General features: G+C 51.1%; 1 protein-coding gene across 1 annotated transcript in view; it reads left to right on the top strand.

The window, feature by feature from the left end:
* Positions 1-15,641, top strand: part of CACNG5 (calcium voltage-gated channel auxiliary subunit gamma 5) — a 36,817-nt gene extending 21,176 nt beyond the window's left edge. Inside the window, exons 2-6 of the mRNA XM_074319887.2 lie at positions 6,857-7,119; positions 8,538-8,624; positions 9,544-9,684; positions 12,817-12,962; positions 13,262-15,641. Coding sequence (XP_074175988.1) covers positions 6,924-7,119; positions 8,538-8,624; positions 9,544-9,684; positions 12,817-12,962; positions 13,262-13,519 — 828 coding nt within the window. The 5' untranslated portion in view covers positions 6,857-6,923 and the 3' untranslated portion in view covers positions 13,520-15,641. The remainder of the gene's footprint in view (positions 1-6,856; positions 7,120-8,537; positions 8,625-9,543; positions 9,685-12,816; positions 12,963-13,261) is intronic.
* Positions 15,642-18,228: the final 2,587 nt, after the last annotated feature.

The raw sequence follows: 18,228 nt of genomic DNA, 5'->3' as shown, positions 1-18,228 counted from the left end.
CTGGTGTCAGGGTTGGGAATGATGGAAGTCACCAGTCAGAAGGACAGAAACGCCCAGGGACAGAAACATTTGCTCAAACACATAGGTTTCTGTAATGGTTTTATGATTTATTATTCATTTCGACATTACGTCATAGCTCTCCTTTGTTAAAAATAATTTTTGACATCAAAACCTACCTCTGTGTTGTTGAAGAGGGGACACAGAATTTTTGAAATTTGTGGATGAAATGGAAGATTGGGCTGGGCTCCGTAGCGGCATCGGGGGACAAGTGCACAGAGCCTGGGCTTGGGGGCCAGACACACCTAGGTTTGGATCTAATCTCTGTCACTTAAGAGCTGGGTGACCACCATGTCTTCATCCTCAGGTTTCTCTGGGTAAAGAAAGTATCACAATGGGACTTGGCGAGGTAGATATCAGAACGAGAATATGGATGCTCGTAGATAAGTGGTAAGAGTCATACCCTCCTCGTCGTCGTCATCAGTGTCCTGCTCTGACGCTCGTATTCTGTGAGCCTGCATGCATGCTCGTGCTCAGCATGCATCCGTAATGCAGCCACGTGACATGAAATTCAGGCTCCATTACCTGCAGAGCTCCTACGTCAGTGGCAGTGGTGAGGGCCCTTTACAGTGCTATGCAGAGCAGGTTAGCTCCTCAAATGAGAAAACAAGGCATATAATGGTTGCTCATGATTTGGGGGCTCAGGAATTTGGGAAATGCTCTGCTGGCCAGTTCTTGCTGGGGTTTCGCATGTAGGTGCAGTTAGATGTTGGCTGGGGCTGCAGTTATCAAAAGCTCAGCTGGACTGGACGTCCAGGAAGGCTCAGTCACAAGGTGGGCAGCTCATGCTGCTTGTCGGCTGGGCGCATCTGGGCTGTTATGCAGAGCACCAGTGCATGGCCTCCGAAGCAGTGTTCTCAGCCAAGGGCGAGTTTGCCTCCCCAGGGACATTTTTGTTTATTACAGCTGGGTGCTGCTGGCATCAGGATAGAGGCAGGGATGCAGCTGAACATCCTACAATGCACAGGACAGCCCCCACAACAGAGAATGTTCCAGCCAAAAATGTCCATAGGGCTGAGTTTGAGAACCCTGCTATAAAGCATGGTGATCTCGGGGAGTCAGGCTTCTCACATGAAGGCTGGCTTCCCTGAAGGAGCTCCCAAGAGAACTAGGGGAAAACTGTGTCTCCTTCAATAACCCAGCCTCAGAAGTCACACAGCATCATTTCTGTTTATGCTATTGGTCGAAGCAGTCACAAACCTGTCTAAACTTAAGGGGAGGAGATGTACCTGGACCTATCCCTCAATGGGAGTGTCAGGAATTTGTGGTCACTTTTCAACTACCGTGGAATGTAATGGGATTCAACAGCATGGAAAAGAGCCAGTGCCATAGGACCTTTGGGGGTTGACCTCTGGTCAGCAGCTTGTCCTGCTGGGAGCTGGCCAGGCCAATGCTGACTAGACCAGCTCAGAGGAGCAGCTGCTGTAACTGTCAAGAATCCCTGCTCCCAGAACCATTCATCAAGCCCTCCTGGGGTTTCTCTGGGCTAGTAGGAAACTGACATCAGCGTATCTGTGTTGGACCATCCTTCACTTCCTCTCCCCTCTCCAATGAAACCTGCCCATCCTCCCTAGCAGTCCTCTAACTGGGCTCCCACTCACACCTGTGTGTACCCTCACCTAGCTCTGAACACCTAAGCACATCATTGCAAGTCTTTTTATTATTGGCTCGTGCAGGGAGATGGGCCATTAGTGATTTAATCTCCACAAGATATTTCTCTCCCTCCTTGCTAGTCATAGATGATAATTAGAGACAGTTAATTCCTGATAATTAACAAGCTAATACTTAGAGGAAATGGCATTCGTGTAATCAACTTAAGAAGCGCAAAGCTGCTGTGCTGTTCTGGGCCCCCTGCTCCAAAGGATAAGACCACATTTCAGAATCTCTAGCCCAGGAGTTCGCTGGGACCCTGCAGTTTTGTTTACGAGGTCAATGATTGGAGACTTGACAGCTCTAGTCTTTAATTTAGTTCTCTTTTCTGGAAATTGAAATAATACATTTTTTTTTAGAAGTTTTGTTGAGCACAGGAAATCAAATACACATAACCTGATTACCTGGAAGCATCTACCATCAAGGTTTTGGTTTATTTCTTCCTGGTCTAGGAATTTTTTCCACAGTTGAATTCATGTTATACATGTAGTTTTGCATCCAGCTTTATTCATTTGATATTATAGCATAAACATCATCTCTAGTGGTAGAAACTCATAAAAAATATCTGCCTTTCCCATCAGAAGAATCAAATGAACATTGTAGACGAGAGATGAATTCATGGGAAGGAGAAGCAATTGTGTAAAAGCAGAGATGAGGACGAAGGCCTGATTATGTGGGAACTAGAAATTCATTCCAGACCAGTGTCTGCAAGGGGACCCCCGCTCCCACCACCTGAAGACGTTGGGTAGGAGAGTATGTGCGCACACGTGCAGTTACATCGCAAAACGACAGGAAGGCAACGAACTAAGACGTAACTAATGGTGGTGTTTTCAGGATGGGGAGAGACAGGTCATTTTCATCTTCTGCCTTAAAATTTTCCAAGCAGTACAGAGAAAGAAAGCATTGGATCAACATTCAAAAGATTTCCAGTTCACACTTTTGTCCCCTCGTGGACCCAGCTGGGTGATCTCAGGTACTTCACCCCTCTGGACCTTGATTTTCTTATATGTGTTTTGAGGGAAATATTAGTCTTCCTGCCCTAAAACATGGTTTTCAGAATCAGAAATGCTGAGTTAGACTGACACAAGAAGGTGTGCCCATGTGACGGCCAATAGCAAGCCCAATAGGCTCAAGAAACAGCCCTTATGGAAGGAACACTTGGCCATTTACAAAGACAATCAATCTTCCAAGTACTGTCACTTCCACTTCTAGATTCCCTACTGACCCACTTTGGATGTGTCTGTTCACCCCAGTACTTCTGGAACCATTTATTTCTTCAGTGGGGCAATGGTACAGCAAGAGCATAAGCTTTAGAATTAGACCTAGGTCTAAATCCACAGTCTGTCACCTACCTGTGATGTCCTATAGGACATCTCAGAGCCTCAGTTTCCCTATCCACAAAATGGGGCTAGTACGACCTACTTCGGGGGTTGTTGTGAGGTCCTGATGAGATACTGTGTAATAAAGGGCTTTTCCCTAATCAATGATACTATTTATTGATAAACATGATTTAATAATAGAAGCATAAATGCAATTGTGTAATGAAATAAGATTGTTATTTTCCACTCCGTGCAGAATTCCATTCATTTGTCGCATACTCTGGAAGGGGACTTTGCTCTTTTCCCAAGCTCACTCCAGGCTTCAAGCTCTGCTGTTGTCGGGTTTGACAGTCAGGTCAACTTCGGCCTCTTCTTTTATTTCTCACTTTTGTAGACTCAGATCCAATCTCCTCTCTGCTTTCATCTTTCCAGACCTCCAAGACCCGCATCTCTTTTTGTCTCGCTGCCCAGCTTATCATTAAAATTGGCTGTTCGGCTCTGGCCAGGTATTAACTGTCATTTTTCAGAAGCCCTGATCCATCTGCCTGGCAAGAACAGGAGCTTCTTTGTCCATTGTTGCTTAATAATAATTCCTTACACCAGGATCCGACTTGAAGATTTTTCAAAGCGCTGTCAGATCTGCTGTTGCGTTTAATCTCCCAGCAGTTTTGTGGAGTGGGCAGGGCAGACCTTGTTATTCTTCATGGCAGGCAGCCTCATGCCCAAAGTGGGTTTCACAGAACAAGTCATCCTTTGGTGGACAAATAAGTTTGGAAAACACTGGAATGAGCAAAACTAAACAGGCTTTTCAGACCTTTAACATATTCATGGGCAGTCAGATTCTTCAAGACCCAGATCCGGTGCTTCCCAAGCATTTTTTTACCAGTCATTTTTGCTAGAATATTCCAAGGACATTTTGCTCCATGGCACCCACTTTGGAAAACGCTCACAGGGGTGGCACCAGAAGGGTCTTGAGAATGAGTCACGTGAAGGTCAAGTGCAGGCACCACTTGTTGCTAGCTGAGTGATCTTGGGCGAGTTGCTTAACTTCTCTGATCCTTCATTTGCTCACCTGTAAAGGGGGAATGGTAATGGAGTTGTAAGAACTGAAATAGAGACTAAAGTGCTCAGCCGAAGGCCTGCCAACGATAAACCTTCAATATACTTTAGTATTTATTATTATCTTCTTCTTCTGTGGTACCTGGGAGAAAAGTGGGCCTCCGAAAAGTTCATTTTCCAGCATTGCACAGCTGTTTCGTGACAGGGCTGAGTATACAGTCCAGGTTGCCTGCCTCTCACGGCCCTTTGCAGCTGTCATTCTCACCCAGGCATCTCATCCTTCTGTTCTCCTCTCCTTCCCTTACCCCCAGTGACCATCCCTGGGGTTTTAATTCCATTCCCTCTGGCAGATACTGGTCTCTGAGCCTCAAATGTAAGTGAAAGTACTTAGCAAACCCCTATAAAAATGTCAGTTATCAGCCCTCACGTCACTCCCCATCGCACCAATCCACGTAGCCATTTCCCCGGGGCCCCTCCAGGCAGCCTGCCCTGCCACCCCCACCTTCTCGGGACCCAGATTCCGCCTGTTAGGATGCGGCCCCATCTCTGTGTCACACACCACAGTACCTCTGATTCCTTTACCTCTTCCACAGCAGCAGACACAGGGAGCCATGCACAGTAGGTGCTTTATTATATATGCCAATCAGGAGCTAAGCCATCCTGCTCCGCCTCCCACCCCTCTGAGTGGAGGATGACTTGGCTTAGTGAGGAGGTCTGGCTGTTTTGCATTTCATTCCCCTTCTTTGTCAAAGCCAGTGCAAACGGGAGTGGCTGGGATGAAACCCCTGTGCTCCCCAACCTTAGGGAGAGGGTGCCTCTGCTTCCATGAGCTCGTGCAGGCCTCCAGGAAGCCCGTGTGCGGCTCATTCTATGGGTCAATCAACTCTCCCACAGTCAGCCACTAGGGCAGGGCTGGTGATATAGAATGAACCCAGGATGGCCCCCCGTCTTGCAAAGAGCACCCATTTTCCTCCCTTTCTCCCTTCTCCCCTCCTCTACAGCGAGATCAGACTCCACAGACGCATCAAGCCTCCAGACTTGTGGTGGCTTCTGGCCCTTCTCCGCTGGCTCAGCCAGGATCCACCTGTGCCTCAGCTGAGATATGAGTCCATGCCCTGCGTAGGGCCCCTGGGTCACCACCAGGGACCTGAGCTTGGTGGTCCTACCTCCCCACCACAGGTGCTGTGACACCTGACTCTTTTCTGAACATCAACACCCTGTTTCAAAATTTCTGCCTTTGCATTATTGCAAGGGTTGATATCTTGGCAAATCTGCAGGCATGACTGGCTTAGGCAAGATGCATTGAGTTGCCCAGGCCCCACCTTCCTTCTGGAGACGTCTCTGCCTGCCCCCTCCAGTCCCACTGCCTGACCCTCCTCTGGGCTCTCATCGCATCCTAGGCTCCCCTGTCATAGCGGTTACTACATGGTCGTGTACTCACCTGTTTGCTTGGCACAGTGCTTCTCGGCCTGCAGCAGGTATACACCTCTCCTGGACCTTGTTACCTGCAGACGCTGATTTAGAAAGTTGGAGGGGCCTGAGTCTGCATTTCTGACAAGCTCCCAGGTGATGCTGCCGGTCCATGGTTTACACTTTGAGTAGCAAAGAGTAATCATTCTCAACTTGGGCTGTGCATTAGATCACTGGGAGCCCTGAAAAAATACCATTGCCCGCATTTGAGCCCAGTCACACCAGAATTTCTCAGAGTGGCACCCAGGCAGTGGGGAGTTTTAGGCACGCCCTGGGTTCTAGATTGCAGGCAGCGTACAAAGCCCTGTGGGTGTCATGGGGGCCGACATCCATCTGCCTTATTCCTCCCACTTCCCCAGCACCCGTGCCTGATGCTGGCAGGTATCAGTAGGTGTGCTCACCTTGCATAGACTCTTAGCTTCTCTCTGGCTGGTTCAGAGCTGGCTCCTACCAATACCGTGTGCTGAACAGGCAAGAGTCAGACAGTTTCTGGTTAGGGGGGTGTAGGAGGCCCATTGAACGTGGACTGTGGCTCCGTTACTTGTGTTAGCCTAGAACCACTGCTGATTAGAGACCATGAGGAAGACACGTTCCCAAGAAACCGTCTCTGCCCTCAGCCTCTTCCCAAGGCTGCTGCCGCCCCCCTGCCTGGCTCCTGCAGCTCTCTGCCTGCGTGCACTTGAGCCTCAGAGCCCTTCTCAACACCCAGAAGCCCACCCAGCCCAGCTCCCTCCTCCATCCCTCCTCCCTGCTCCCCAAGCTCCTGGGCAGAGCTCTACCACAGCCCCCATCAAGCTGCGTGTGAATTGCTTTGCGGCACCTTTGTTCTTCTAGGTGGGAAGTCTTCAAGGGCAAGTATAGTGTCATGTTCAGTGTTCATCTTTTTATCTCCCATGTTGGGCACAGGGGGTTACTGGATGCATGAAGGGAGGGAGGGAAAGAAGGGAAGGAGGAAGGGAGGGAGAGAGGGAGGAAGGAAGGGAGGAAGGAAGGAAGGAAAGATAGATGGAGGGGAGGAAGGAAGGAAAGGAAGGAAGTACATTATCCAGCAAGGGGGACTCCCAAAGAGGACAAAGGGGTCCCTTGCAGTGGCCCGTCAAGAAAGCTGTGAATTCCTGGCAGAGAGAGGAAGAAGGTGGCCCCTCTGTCAAGGTGGCCTGGTGTCCAGGGAGCTGGCATGTTGGTCTCTATTCATTAGTTTAGCCAGGTGGGGTTCACTGTGGTTGCCCCCCAAGGCCCCTCATGTTGGCCTCCTTGAACCGTGGCTGCTGCCGCCCGCTCACCTTGTCTCTTGCCCCCAGAGCCCACTCCTTGTTGGCGGGACCTCGGCTGCAGGCCACGCACGCGCGCACTTGACTGTCTGGGAAGATGAGTGCCTGCGGGAGGAAGGCCCTGACCCTGCTGAGCAGCGTCTTTGCCGTCTGTGGCCTGGGGCTCCTGGGCATTGCAGTCAGTACCGACTACTGGCTGTATCTGGAGGAGGGTGTGGTCCTGCCCCAGAACCAGAGCATGGAAATCAAGATGTCCCTGCACTCAGGCCTGTGGCGTGTCTGCTTCCTCGCAGGTAAGGACACCCAGGGCTGTGGACAGCCCTTCCCTGGAGAGAGGAGCAGCCCCTCCCATGTTAGGAGGAGATGCTCCTGCTGGAAGGAGATGGTTCGCCACGGACGAGCATCCTGAACCTAGGCAATGCTCTCTGCAGTGACCAGGACCCATTCCAAACTCAAGCCCTGACTTGTGCTGTCCATTTGAGCAAGTCCTCTTATCCCCCAGGACGTGGGTCTCCCACCTGAAAGATGAATGTCACCACGCCTTCCCACCTCCCAGGCTCAGTGAGGCTGACATCCCCCGGGTCCAAAAGTGCCCTTGTGGGCCTTAGCTCCCTGCATCATCGATCTCACTGCCTCCGCACAACACTGCAAGACACGTACTTGTTATGATCTCCACCTCACAAATGAGGAAATTAAGTGAAGTCTCCTTGACTCAACGTCACTTGTATCCACTAGTTTACAGGATGGGCGATACTTAATAGTTTCTCTGTTCTCATGTCCTTGAAATGGCAGAGAGAAAACACAGATGTGAGTCTTTCCAACTCTGCAAGATGGGGCAGGTTTTGATCCCGCCTGTCTGGGTCTCCCGCCAGCTTGCTAGGGCCTCTCTGGAACACTTGGAGTTGCTGCTGCAAGCACTCTGTCCTTTAGCCCTTTATCGTGGCCCAGGACCAGGCTATACAAGAGCATCTCCTGTGACACTGGCCACAAGCCTGGGCTGGCTGAATCGCTCACTAGGCCTTTCCTGAGGGGCCCCATCACCTACGTGTGCACTGGGCAGAGGGACTGTTTGGTCCACCCAGCTTTGCGGTGGGACTTTGGGGGATGGGTATGGTGGACGGCGCCCACCAGTATTTAGCAGGGAGGACACCTCCCGGTGACTTGCCACCTGATTCCCAAGGCTTGGCCTCCCGGTGACTTGCGTTGGGAAAGGCATCCAACACTGACCTCACCTCCCACTGCCCTAGACCATGTGGCATCAAACGATGCTTAAATCTGAAGCAGAGTTTGAAGTCACCAGGATCTGGCTTCCAAAGTAGTTGACAAGGCTTTTGGGGTCCTGCTCCATGACACCCACACTGGAGAATCTAAGCCAGCCATGCGCCAACTCTGTCCCAAAGCAACGCGCCGGCTACCAGACGTTTTGCTCAGCTTGAGCTTGCAGTGCTGGCCACTTGTCACGCGACTCTCGGTGCTTGGGTCCGTCTTCACAGTGCTGCTTCTCCAGGAAAGACGTGATGTCAGGATGTGCTCCACCCCTGCTGCGGGCCACCAGCCGGGAACGGGACCCCCTAGGGTTTGGATCCAGCCCAGCTGCAAATACGCCATGGGCCAAAGATCCTAGAAGCGTTGGGAAATAACATTTGAAAAACTAAGTTCAAATCCACATTGCAGAGGGACTCGGAAAGGTAAACGATTCTTGTCTTCACAGGGGAGGAACGTGGCCGCTGCTTCACCATAGAATATGTGATGCCCATGAACACTCAGCTGACGTCCGAGTCCACAGTCAACGTGCTAAGTAGGTGCCTCGGACTTTCCAACCTAAACCACCGGCTGGACAGCAGAGCAGCACGGAGGGAGGAGTCAGGGTGACCAACTGATTTCTCAGAGCCAGGGTCCTTAGACTCAGGTGGTTGTGCTGGTCTGAGCTCACCACAACTTGCTTTGTTCATTATTTATCCAGTGGTGGTGACAGGTTGCTGGAGTCTCCCAGTCTTGTGAGCCAGGCAAGTGAGAGGACATCCAAACCCAGCGTCTTAGTCTGTCTGCGCTGCTATAGCAAAATAGCACAGACTGGGTGGCTTATAAACAACAAATTTATTTCTCTCTGTTCTTGAGACTTGAAGTCCAAGATCAAGGCTCTAGCATAGCCGTGTTCTGGTGAGGGCCCTCTTCCTATTCAGAGATAGTGCCCTCTCGTGTCCTCACGTGGTGGCAGGGGTGACGGAGCTCTGTAGGATCTCTTTTATCAGGGCACTAATCCCATTCATGAGGGCCCCACCCTCATGACCTAAGCACCTCCCAAAGACCCCACCTCCTATACCATCACTCTGGGCATTCGGTTTCAGCATATGAATTTGGGGACACATATTCAGACCATAGTATTCAGGGAACTGAATCAAGCCCTCTGGCCCCATGAGGCTGACTTCATGCCTTTGGCCTCACCAGAGCTGGTTCTGACCCCTAGAGTGAACTTGCAATACGATTCTGTCACTAATCACCCTAAATTAGCATAGACTCCACAGGCTAAGGAACAAAAGCCCTGCCAGCACTGGGAGGTCCCAGGCCGCCCCAGGAGAGGATGGAGGCCTGGGAGCTCATGCAGGATGCAGCTTTGGGCACCAGCTGTAGACACTTCCAGAAGAACTCCAATCAGGAGGGTGAGCAGGGAGTAAGGCCACTGGAGGCTGACAGCATCCTTTTGTCCCCTCCGCTAGAAATGATTCGCTCGGCCACACCGTTCCCTCTGGTCAGCCTCTTCTTCATGTTCATCGGGTTTATCCTGAGCAACATCGGACACATTCGTCCCCACAGGACAATACTGGCCTTTGTCTCCGGCATATTTTTCATCCTCTCGGGTAAGTTCTGTTGTTTTCATGAACTCTGTACTTTTGACATTTGACTCTTCAATAGCTCTGCTCTGGGAAGTCCTGGTCACAGCTGTGAGTCAGCCACCAGCCGCAGACTGCTGAGTCAGTGACCCAGGCAGACGCAGAGCTGGAGGAGACTTCTGGCGACCTTGGGCCCATGGGTTACTTCTGGAGGGGGAGTGACCTGACAGGCTCACCCTGGGGCAGAGCTGGGATTCGAACCCAGGGCCCTTCCCTCACTCTGTACCATCACCACCACTTGTTTTCGTTCCCACTGTTAATAAGTATTCCTGTTTCTGAAGGGGCTATGTCTTCATGTTTTTAAATGAAAACTATACGCAGTCTGCCTTTGGAATAATGACCCCTTCCCCTCCATCCCTGAGCTATCCTCAGGGGACCCCTACTGACCTCTTCACTTTCTAGTCACACCCCGTACACTGGCCCTCCCAGCTCCCTTCCACATGGGTCTGTCTTCCTGGGCTGACACCAGGTCGTACTTTGTCATTCATTCTTTGTCATGTATCCTGGGTGCTGGCTTCACTGTCCACTAAAGGTGAGTGTAATGAGAGACACAGACAGGTAGACAGGAAATAGGGGCACAGCATGAGAAGGGTTATGATGGTGGTCAGCAAAGACGACTGTGGGGGCCAAGAACAGCGGGTGAAACACAGACCCAGGGTTGGTCAGGGAAGACCAGCAGGAGAAGGTGAGATGAAGCGTGTGTAGAACTCAGGTAAAGGGTTTGGGTTTGGGGGTGGAAAGGGAACCTGGGGGGAAGAGAAAGGATGAAGCACTGGGGAAACTAAGTGGAATTATTACTCATTATGGCAGGAGCACAAGGGGGGATGTGGTGGGAGGTGAGACAGGGAAGGCATCTGACGTCACCTTGTGAATTTTGGACTTTGTGAGAGGCCTCAGAAGGATTTGAAGACAAGGAGTGACATGATCAGATTTAGATTTTAGAATACCCGTTGTGGGGAACAGAGGGAGAGAGGGAACAAGACAGGAGGCGGGGAGACCACGCAAGAGGCTGTTTCACTATTACAGGAGAAAGGTAATGGTGGCCCAGATAGGAGAGAAATGAGAGGGTTCATTGACACTTGGGAAGTAAACTCAATAGGACTAGGCCTAGACTTTCAAGAGAGGAGTAAAGGGTGCGTGCCAAGTTCTTGCTTGGACACTGGGTGGATAGTGCATTCATTGCGTCATTGATCTAGGGATCACAGGAGAAGGAACAGGTTTGGGGCAAAGATCATGAGTTTAGTGTGGGAAGTGCTGAGTTTGGGGTGTCCATGTAACATCTGGGAGGGGTGTGCAGAAAGCTGGGTCTGGGGCTCATGGAAGTGGCCTGGACCAAAGATAGAGATTTGGGAGCTGTCAGCCTAGGGAGTAGGAGAGGGAATCATGGATGTGGATGAGATTACTAATAGGGGGTATGTGCAGTGAGAAGGGAAGAAAATGTGGTTAAAAAGAAAAAGTGGGCTCTTTCTCCTCTGGAAGGTGACCTGTGCATTTTCATGAGGACCTTTTCTATTGGAGAGAATGCACCAAGCCGAAGGAGTGACTCTTAGGGCATTTCTTTGAAGTGCCCTGGAGCCCTGGACTTGTAAATAAGGGAGGGACTAGGGAGGAAATGCTTATAGCTGGAAGACGGGTTGGAGGATGGCTTAATGGATGGATGGGTGGATGGACAAGAGGATACACAGCTGTTGGGTACCAGGCATTATGCTTGCCACCTGATTCCCACGCCACTTTAGTTTCCTTTTCCCAACACTTTCTTGTCCACATGGCTTGGGAGCTAGGTGGCAATCAGAATGCCTGCTGCCCAAGAGCTTTACGTTCTCCTTCCATTTGTCCATCTATCTATCCATCCATCCATCTATCCATCCACCCACCCATCTTCCATTCGTCTGTCCATCTTTTTTTCAGTCCACCCACCCTCCCACCTACCTTCCATTCATTCTTCCATCTATTCATCCATTCTTCCACCCATCAATCCAACAAATATTTGTGGAGCACCGGCAACGTCCTTAGCCCACCGTCTGCCTGGTGACATGGCCACCTAGTCCAAAAGATATGGATTCAGGACTAAGCTGTTTATCTTTCTACGAACTTCACAGTAGTCAGGGCTATACGGTAGCTTTGAGGCAGCTCAGGTTTTTCAGCAGGAGGCTACAGGATCAGAAATTTCAGATTGAACTGCGCCACGTGAAGTTGTTTTCATGATAGCGACAGACAGGGTTCACTGCTCCACCAACGATGCAACCATCAGTTACGTGCTGAGGAAGACTTGAGTCATATCTATTTTCCTTGAACGTTTATCTTTCAAGATGCCCTAGTTTAATCATGTGAATGGAATTAAACCTGAACAGCTCAAAACAGAGTAATTAATTACGTCTTGATTCAATTACAGTCACTAATTGACAGGACTGGTGCCTGAGGCAGTCATTTGCATAACGGCAGCAGGAGTTTGGGTCCCACAGGGCCCCGCTGATTTAACACTTGCCAGAATCTGGACAAACTCTCTTTACTTTCTCCTGCCTAACAAGCTCAGTAGGCCACACCCAGGGGTCAGGTGGGCTGCACAGACCATGGACCACTTGGTCTCCATGGTGATATTATCACCCACCGCTAGAAACAGGGATTGGAGGCCTGGCTGCCTCTGTTGAGGGATCCGATTTTGTTCCTCATTGTAGCAAAAGCCACTTGCTAGCTCAGTGGGTCTCACCCATAGTCACATTAGCACTGCATGGGGTGCTTTTAAGACAATACAGTGCCAGGGCCCTGACCCACAGGTGACTCAGAATGTCTGGGAATGTGGCTCAGGCACGTACGTCTGACAGGTGACCTAGTGGGCAGGTGGAGTGAGAACCGTCGGGCCCACCAGGGCTCAGGAGGTAGCTAGACGGGGAGCTTTCTTACCTGCAGCTCTGCTTTCTGGAAGATAATGGTCTAAACGGGGTCTTCCAGAGGAGAGCACCTACCCTCCTTGAACTCCAAAATGAGTGCGTTGCCACCACAAGGCTGGTGGCTTTCTCCTGAACCCCAAGGGGAGGTGGGTGCCCCATCAGCAAACCCCCGGGGGGCCTCCTCTCTGAGCACCCCCTGCCCTTTTCCCAGGCCTCTCTCTCGTGGTGGGCCTGGTGCTCTACATCTCCAGCATCAACGACGAGTTGCTTAACAGGACCAAGGATGCAGAGACCTATTTCAGCTACAAGTATGGCTGGTCGTTCGCCTTCGCGGCCATCTCCTTCCTTTTAACAGAGGTAAACCCCTTCCACCAGGCTGGGTGGGGAGCGGGGCCCTGCCCGGGCTCAGCGTGAGGAGGAAGGCACTTTACATACACCCTCGACCCCCCTACTCTACTGCCCTACCTCCCCAGAATGTGCCACTCTTACCTTCCTGCGTCTGCCCCATCCGGGGTGTCCCAGGGCCCTGCTCCTGTCCTCGAATCCACTTCCCTCCCCACTCCAGCTGCTGTCACAGCTCTGTCCTGTGCAGGCACGGCTGGGAGCAAGGCCAGGCCCCCAGCAGTGAGCCCTCCTCTGCTTTCTCCTCACTGTAGAGTGCTGGGGTGATGTCTGTGTACTTGTTCATGAAGAGGTACACCGCCGAGGACATGTACAGGCCTCACCCTGGCTTCTACCGCCCGCGTCTGAGCAACTGCTCTGATTACTCAGGCCAGTTCCTACACCCAGAAGCCTGGGTCCGGGGCCGCAGCCCCTCCGACATCTCCAGCGACGCCTCCCTGCAGATGAACAGCAACTACCCAGCTTTGCTCAAGTGCCCCGACTACGACCAGATGTCATCTTCTCCCTGCTGAACCTCTCCGCCTCCCTCCCTGGACTGTGGACAGCCAGACACCCTCTCCCATGCTCCTTTGCTGGCCCGTGAGTCCCAGGCCCACGATTGATAGGCCCGGGCTGCCCCCATGCTTAGCTCTTGTCTCTTGACCCATGTTGTCTCCCAGATTCCCCCAGAGTATCTTCTATTGCTCCAAGGTGGTGCCAGGAGTTTGGAGCCAGCAGGCAAGCTGATTGGCTGAGAGCATGGGTGTGGTCCCACCTCTTGAGTGCCAATCACTCCAGCAGCTCTCCCCTTTCCTGGGAGAGGTGGGTGTTCCAGCTGTGCATTCGTCCCTGCACACCTAGCTTCATGGCCCCAGGCCAAGGCTGACTCCGAGATGCCAAGTTCCTGACACAGACCCAGCCGGACTCCTGTGCTTGCCAACTGGCCTGGCCCTCACATTCACGGTCTTGGCCAGAGTCACCAAAAGGGACTCTGCGATGGAGGTCTGGCTGCTTCAGAATTGTCAGCAGTGTTCCTTGTGAAGTCTTATCCTCGTCACCCACATCCCTGCCTGCGCTCTCCACCCCACGGGCTGTGAATCTCTCCCCTTCTCCTCCCACTGGAACTCTGCTGCCCTACCTTGACCCCTAAGGGACTGAGGGCGTTCTGAGGACCCCCTGATGAAGTCACCAAGAGGTGTTAATGGCTGGTGATGTCTTAATATGTATGGCCCCTCCATAACATGCTTCACAGGGGTCTTTCATGCCTTAACCCAAAGAAGTGACTCTGACGATGGGGATTTCAGGATTTGGCTGGTCCGAGTTCATTCTCCCAGACACTGTTTCAGACCCTGGGGGTACTGTTCCCACTCGTGTGGGCAACATTTCCAGTCCAAGGCCCTAAAATCCAGTCATGCAGACAGATGTCTATACCACCTAAACAGAAGGCAGCTTTCAAAAAGGCTGCCGGAGATTTGGAGCTGGATTTGCTGACACCTGGTGCATTTTGAGCCTAAACAAGCCAGACTGGGAATGATCCAGCTGCTCTCCTGAGGGTGCCATGAACACGGGGGGGCGGGGGGGCGAGGAGGCAGCAGTTTAATTCTAATATAGGGCAGTGTCTGCTACCTGGGTGTGGGACATATGTAGGCAAGTAGATGCCTCCAGAAGATGAGACAGCGTGATGGCCATTTTCCTAGCAGGAAACCTGAGCTGGGATGTGTGAGTCCCCTTCCATGAGGTCCACGGGGCAGAAAATGGTGGAAGGGCCACTATAGGACGTGACCCCCCCTCAGTTCTCCAGGCTTCTCAGCTTGTGCAGTTTTGGTTTTGAGATTTTGACTAGCAAACAGCGCTGGGCTCTCTCTGTTTTGTATGTTTGCCCCGCCAGCTTTTCTGTCTTTCTTTTGCTCTCGTGAAGATAGCATTGGGTTCTGGGTGCACGGAGCCTCGGTGGGCAACTTCCAGGCTCTGGGAAGTAGTACAGAAACCTGCACACGTGACGTGTGCAGCTTTTAGAGAAGGGCAGTGTATTTGTTTGCTTGAGTTGTCGTAACAAAATACCACAGACTCGATGGCTTAAGCAACAGACATTTTTTTTCTCACAGTTCTGGAGGCCAGATGTCTGAGAGCAAGGTGTCGGCAGATTTGGTTTCTTTCGAGGCTTCTCTTTCGCCTTGCAGATTTCTCAACGTGTCCTCAACGTGGTCTTTTCTCTGCGCACGTACACACGCCTGGTGTCCAAATTCCCTTATAAGGACTCCGCCCCCAACCCTAGTGTTTCAGCCTCATATAGAAAACTCCAGATTGCCCTCATATGTGACTTTTCAACGCTTGTCTGTAAACCAGTAGCAAGTGTAAAGCCTCAACTTTCCACTCCATGGGCACCTGCAATGACTGTTGTACTGTTTGGTTACTGTTTACAGAACAATACGGAAACCGCGATCCCCCCGTAGCAAAGGAATCGGTGAGTGTACTTGGAGACCATTAGGTAGCTTTTCCAAACTGGACAGTTGTTTAGATGTGCTTTACTCCAATTGTTGTCGATGTAATTAGCTTCTAGGATGTGCTTTTCTCTCCCTAAAGCACTCTCTCTGTCACTGTGCCAGGCTTGTTTTTATGCTCATAGAAAAAAATAGAATCCACTCCTCAACACAAGTGGGCTGTTGACTCTTACATCATTAGGATGGGCCTGTAGTGGCCTGGTTGCTGAGCTGCTAAATCAAGTGGCTTTTACCCTGGGCACGTGCAATTTACACTTATCTTAGGAGGAAGGGGTTCTGGGTCATTGGTCTCCTTCGCGGGGAGTGGGTGAACATGTCAATAACTGTGCAGCCATTACAATTTCCCTTCTGTCTAGAAATTAATCTCAGAATTGGACCCTATTTGCAGCCTCTCCATAATCAAAAGGCTTTTTTAATCAAATATTAAAGTGTATAAACTCAACTCAGAAATTGTAAATTAGGGCCCCTTCCCCAAAGCATTATCTGATCTTTTGTTTCTGAAGCACTTAAAAAATATATCGAAGAGCTCTTTTTTTTTTTTTCACCCTCAAAACATGGGAGAGGAGATTAATATACCAAAGTCTGATGAATTGTGGAATAAAACCACTTGGGGTTCCCAACCATAGGGATGTTGGTTCCCTCCCACCTGGAACTCACCTTCTTGCCCCAGGGGTATGTCAGTGATGCCTCACTTCCCCCCTTCATCCCCCTCCCCAACACCACTAGATGGCTTTCAAAGAAATGGTCTGTTATCAGGGCTGTGCCGGGAATCAAAAGGAGGAGTTAGGGGCACATCCACACATGCCACTAGCTTATCGGTGATGTTTCAGAGAACCCCATGTGGGGAGAGCTCCCTCCTAATGTTTGGGTAACTCTCCTTTGTCCCTAAATAAAAGTGGTGTATTCTCTCCAGAGAAACAGAACCAACAGGATACATAAAGAGAGAGAGATTTATTTTAAGGAACTGGCTCACCTGATGGTGGAGGCTTGGCAAATCCAAACTCTGATGGAGGAGGCCAGCAGGCTCGAGACTGAGAAAAAAGTTGCAATGCAGGGTCAGGGGAGGTCAGTCTTGGTTTTATTCAGGCCTTCAACTGATTGGATGAGGCCCACCCACATTGTGGAGGGCAGTCTGCTTTATTCAAAGTCCACTGATTTAAAGGTTAATCTCATCCCAAAAACACCTTCACAGAAACAGCCAGAATAATGTTTGACCAACTATCTGGGCACCATGGCCCAGCCAAGCTGACACATAAAATTAACCATCACAAGTGGATAAAAGGCAGAGGAGGGAGGGCAGGGGAAATGGAATTCCCCCTTAAGACTTGCAGGGTTGCCATAGAGTCGGGGGGTGAGGGGAGTCAGCAGACCCTGGCACACTCACGCTCTGTTCCTTCACAGCCTGCCGCTCTAGCTGAGGCCATCTGCCCGATGAGTACACAGAGCCCGTTTGCAGTTCTCTGTGTCTTGACATTTTATCCCACATTCAGTGAACACTCTCTCATGTGCTCATACGGCCCTTGGGAAGTTAATTAGCCTCTGGAACACAAAAGCTCCATATCCTAGTGGATGCAGAAGTGGAGGAACTAGTGGATTCTGCCAAATGCACTTCTGCTCAGGCCCAGACAGGCCAGGACCCAGCCTGAGCTGCAAGCGTGGGCTCAGCCACAGTGGTGACACTCACCGGCCACCACCTGCAGGCTTGACACTCCCTGTGGGTTAGAGCATGGTGAGCCATGGCCAGGTTATAGCCCCTCCATGACATGGGGAATCTCAACTTTTTCATTCATATATTGAGGGGGGTGGATAAAATTGTCTCCAGGCTTTGTTTCTAACTCTAATGGCCGTAGGCTTTACAGGCAAAACCCAACCAAGCTCAAATGATGGACCCCTAGCCCCTGCCTCCTGTCAGAGGCATCCAGATGACACTCCAAAGAATGTGTAATTTAGATAAAAGATCAGATACTTGGAGGACCCAGGAAGAACAAAATTGAGTCAAATGGCAGGCTCCCAGAGTAACCGGATGGAGACAGCAGGGAGGGGCCCATCCCTCTGAGTCATCGGGGAAGGGAGCTTCTCCAGCCAGAGTATGCTCCCTTGGACAGCATTATGGGGAGTGAGGCCTTAATTCAGCCAACTCCAGAAGTTCAAGAGCAGGTTCAAGGTTAAGAGGCCCCACTTTCATGCTACACATAGGCCAGAAAAGACAGTTCCCAGATGAAAGGTATCCAGGATTTAACTGTGTCTGTCGGGAAATGAAAGTTTCCAGGTGGGAGTTGGATTACAGGAAGGAATTGATGCTTCCCTGGAAAGGCTCAGCCTCATCCTCAGATCAGCAGGTGAGGAGCTGGCTGGTCCCCCCAGTGGGCTGAGGGTTCAGGGGGTACAATCTGCTTCCTTTGCCAAGTTCCAACCCAGCCTTCCTGCAGGCAAGCGGAAGGCCCTGAGAGCTGGGTTTCAAGAGCCCACTGTCCCAGCCACTCCCTCTGGGCAAGCTCATGGCACACTTTGAACCTCAGTTTCTCCATCCACAAGATGGTCAGCCTCCTCAGGCTGTGTTTCCTGGGAAGGGGTGAGCCTAAGTGAGAACTTAGCTGGGCATTCTGGTGATGCCTGGTGGGGATGTGCTGACTTGGGACTGAGTGCTGGCTCAGAGTCACCAACTCTATGACCCAAGCGTCCTGTCATCTCAGCCCCTCATCCTGCTTGTGACCTAGGAGAGACTTTCTTCCCACCAGCTC

This window comes from Rhinolophus sinicus, chromosome 12 (genome assembly GCF_057876585.1).
Source record: "Rhinolophus sinicus isolate RSI-liver-muscle chromosome 12, RSI-T2T, whole genome shotgun sequence".
Taxonomy (NCBI): Eukaryota; Metazoa; Chordata; class Mammalia; order Chiroptera; family Rhinolophidae; genus Rhinolophus; species Rhinolophus sinicus.
This window is presented reverse-complemented; position numbering and strand designations above follow the sequence as displayed.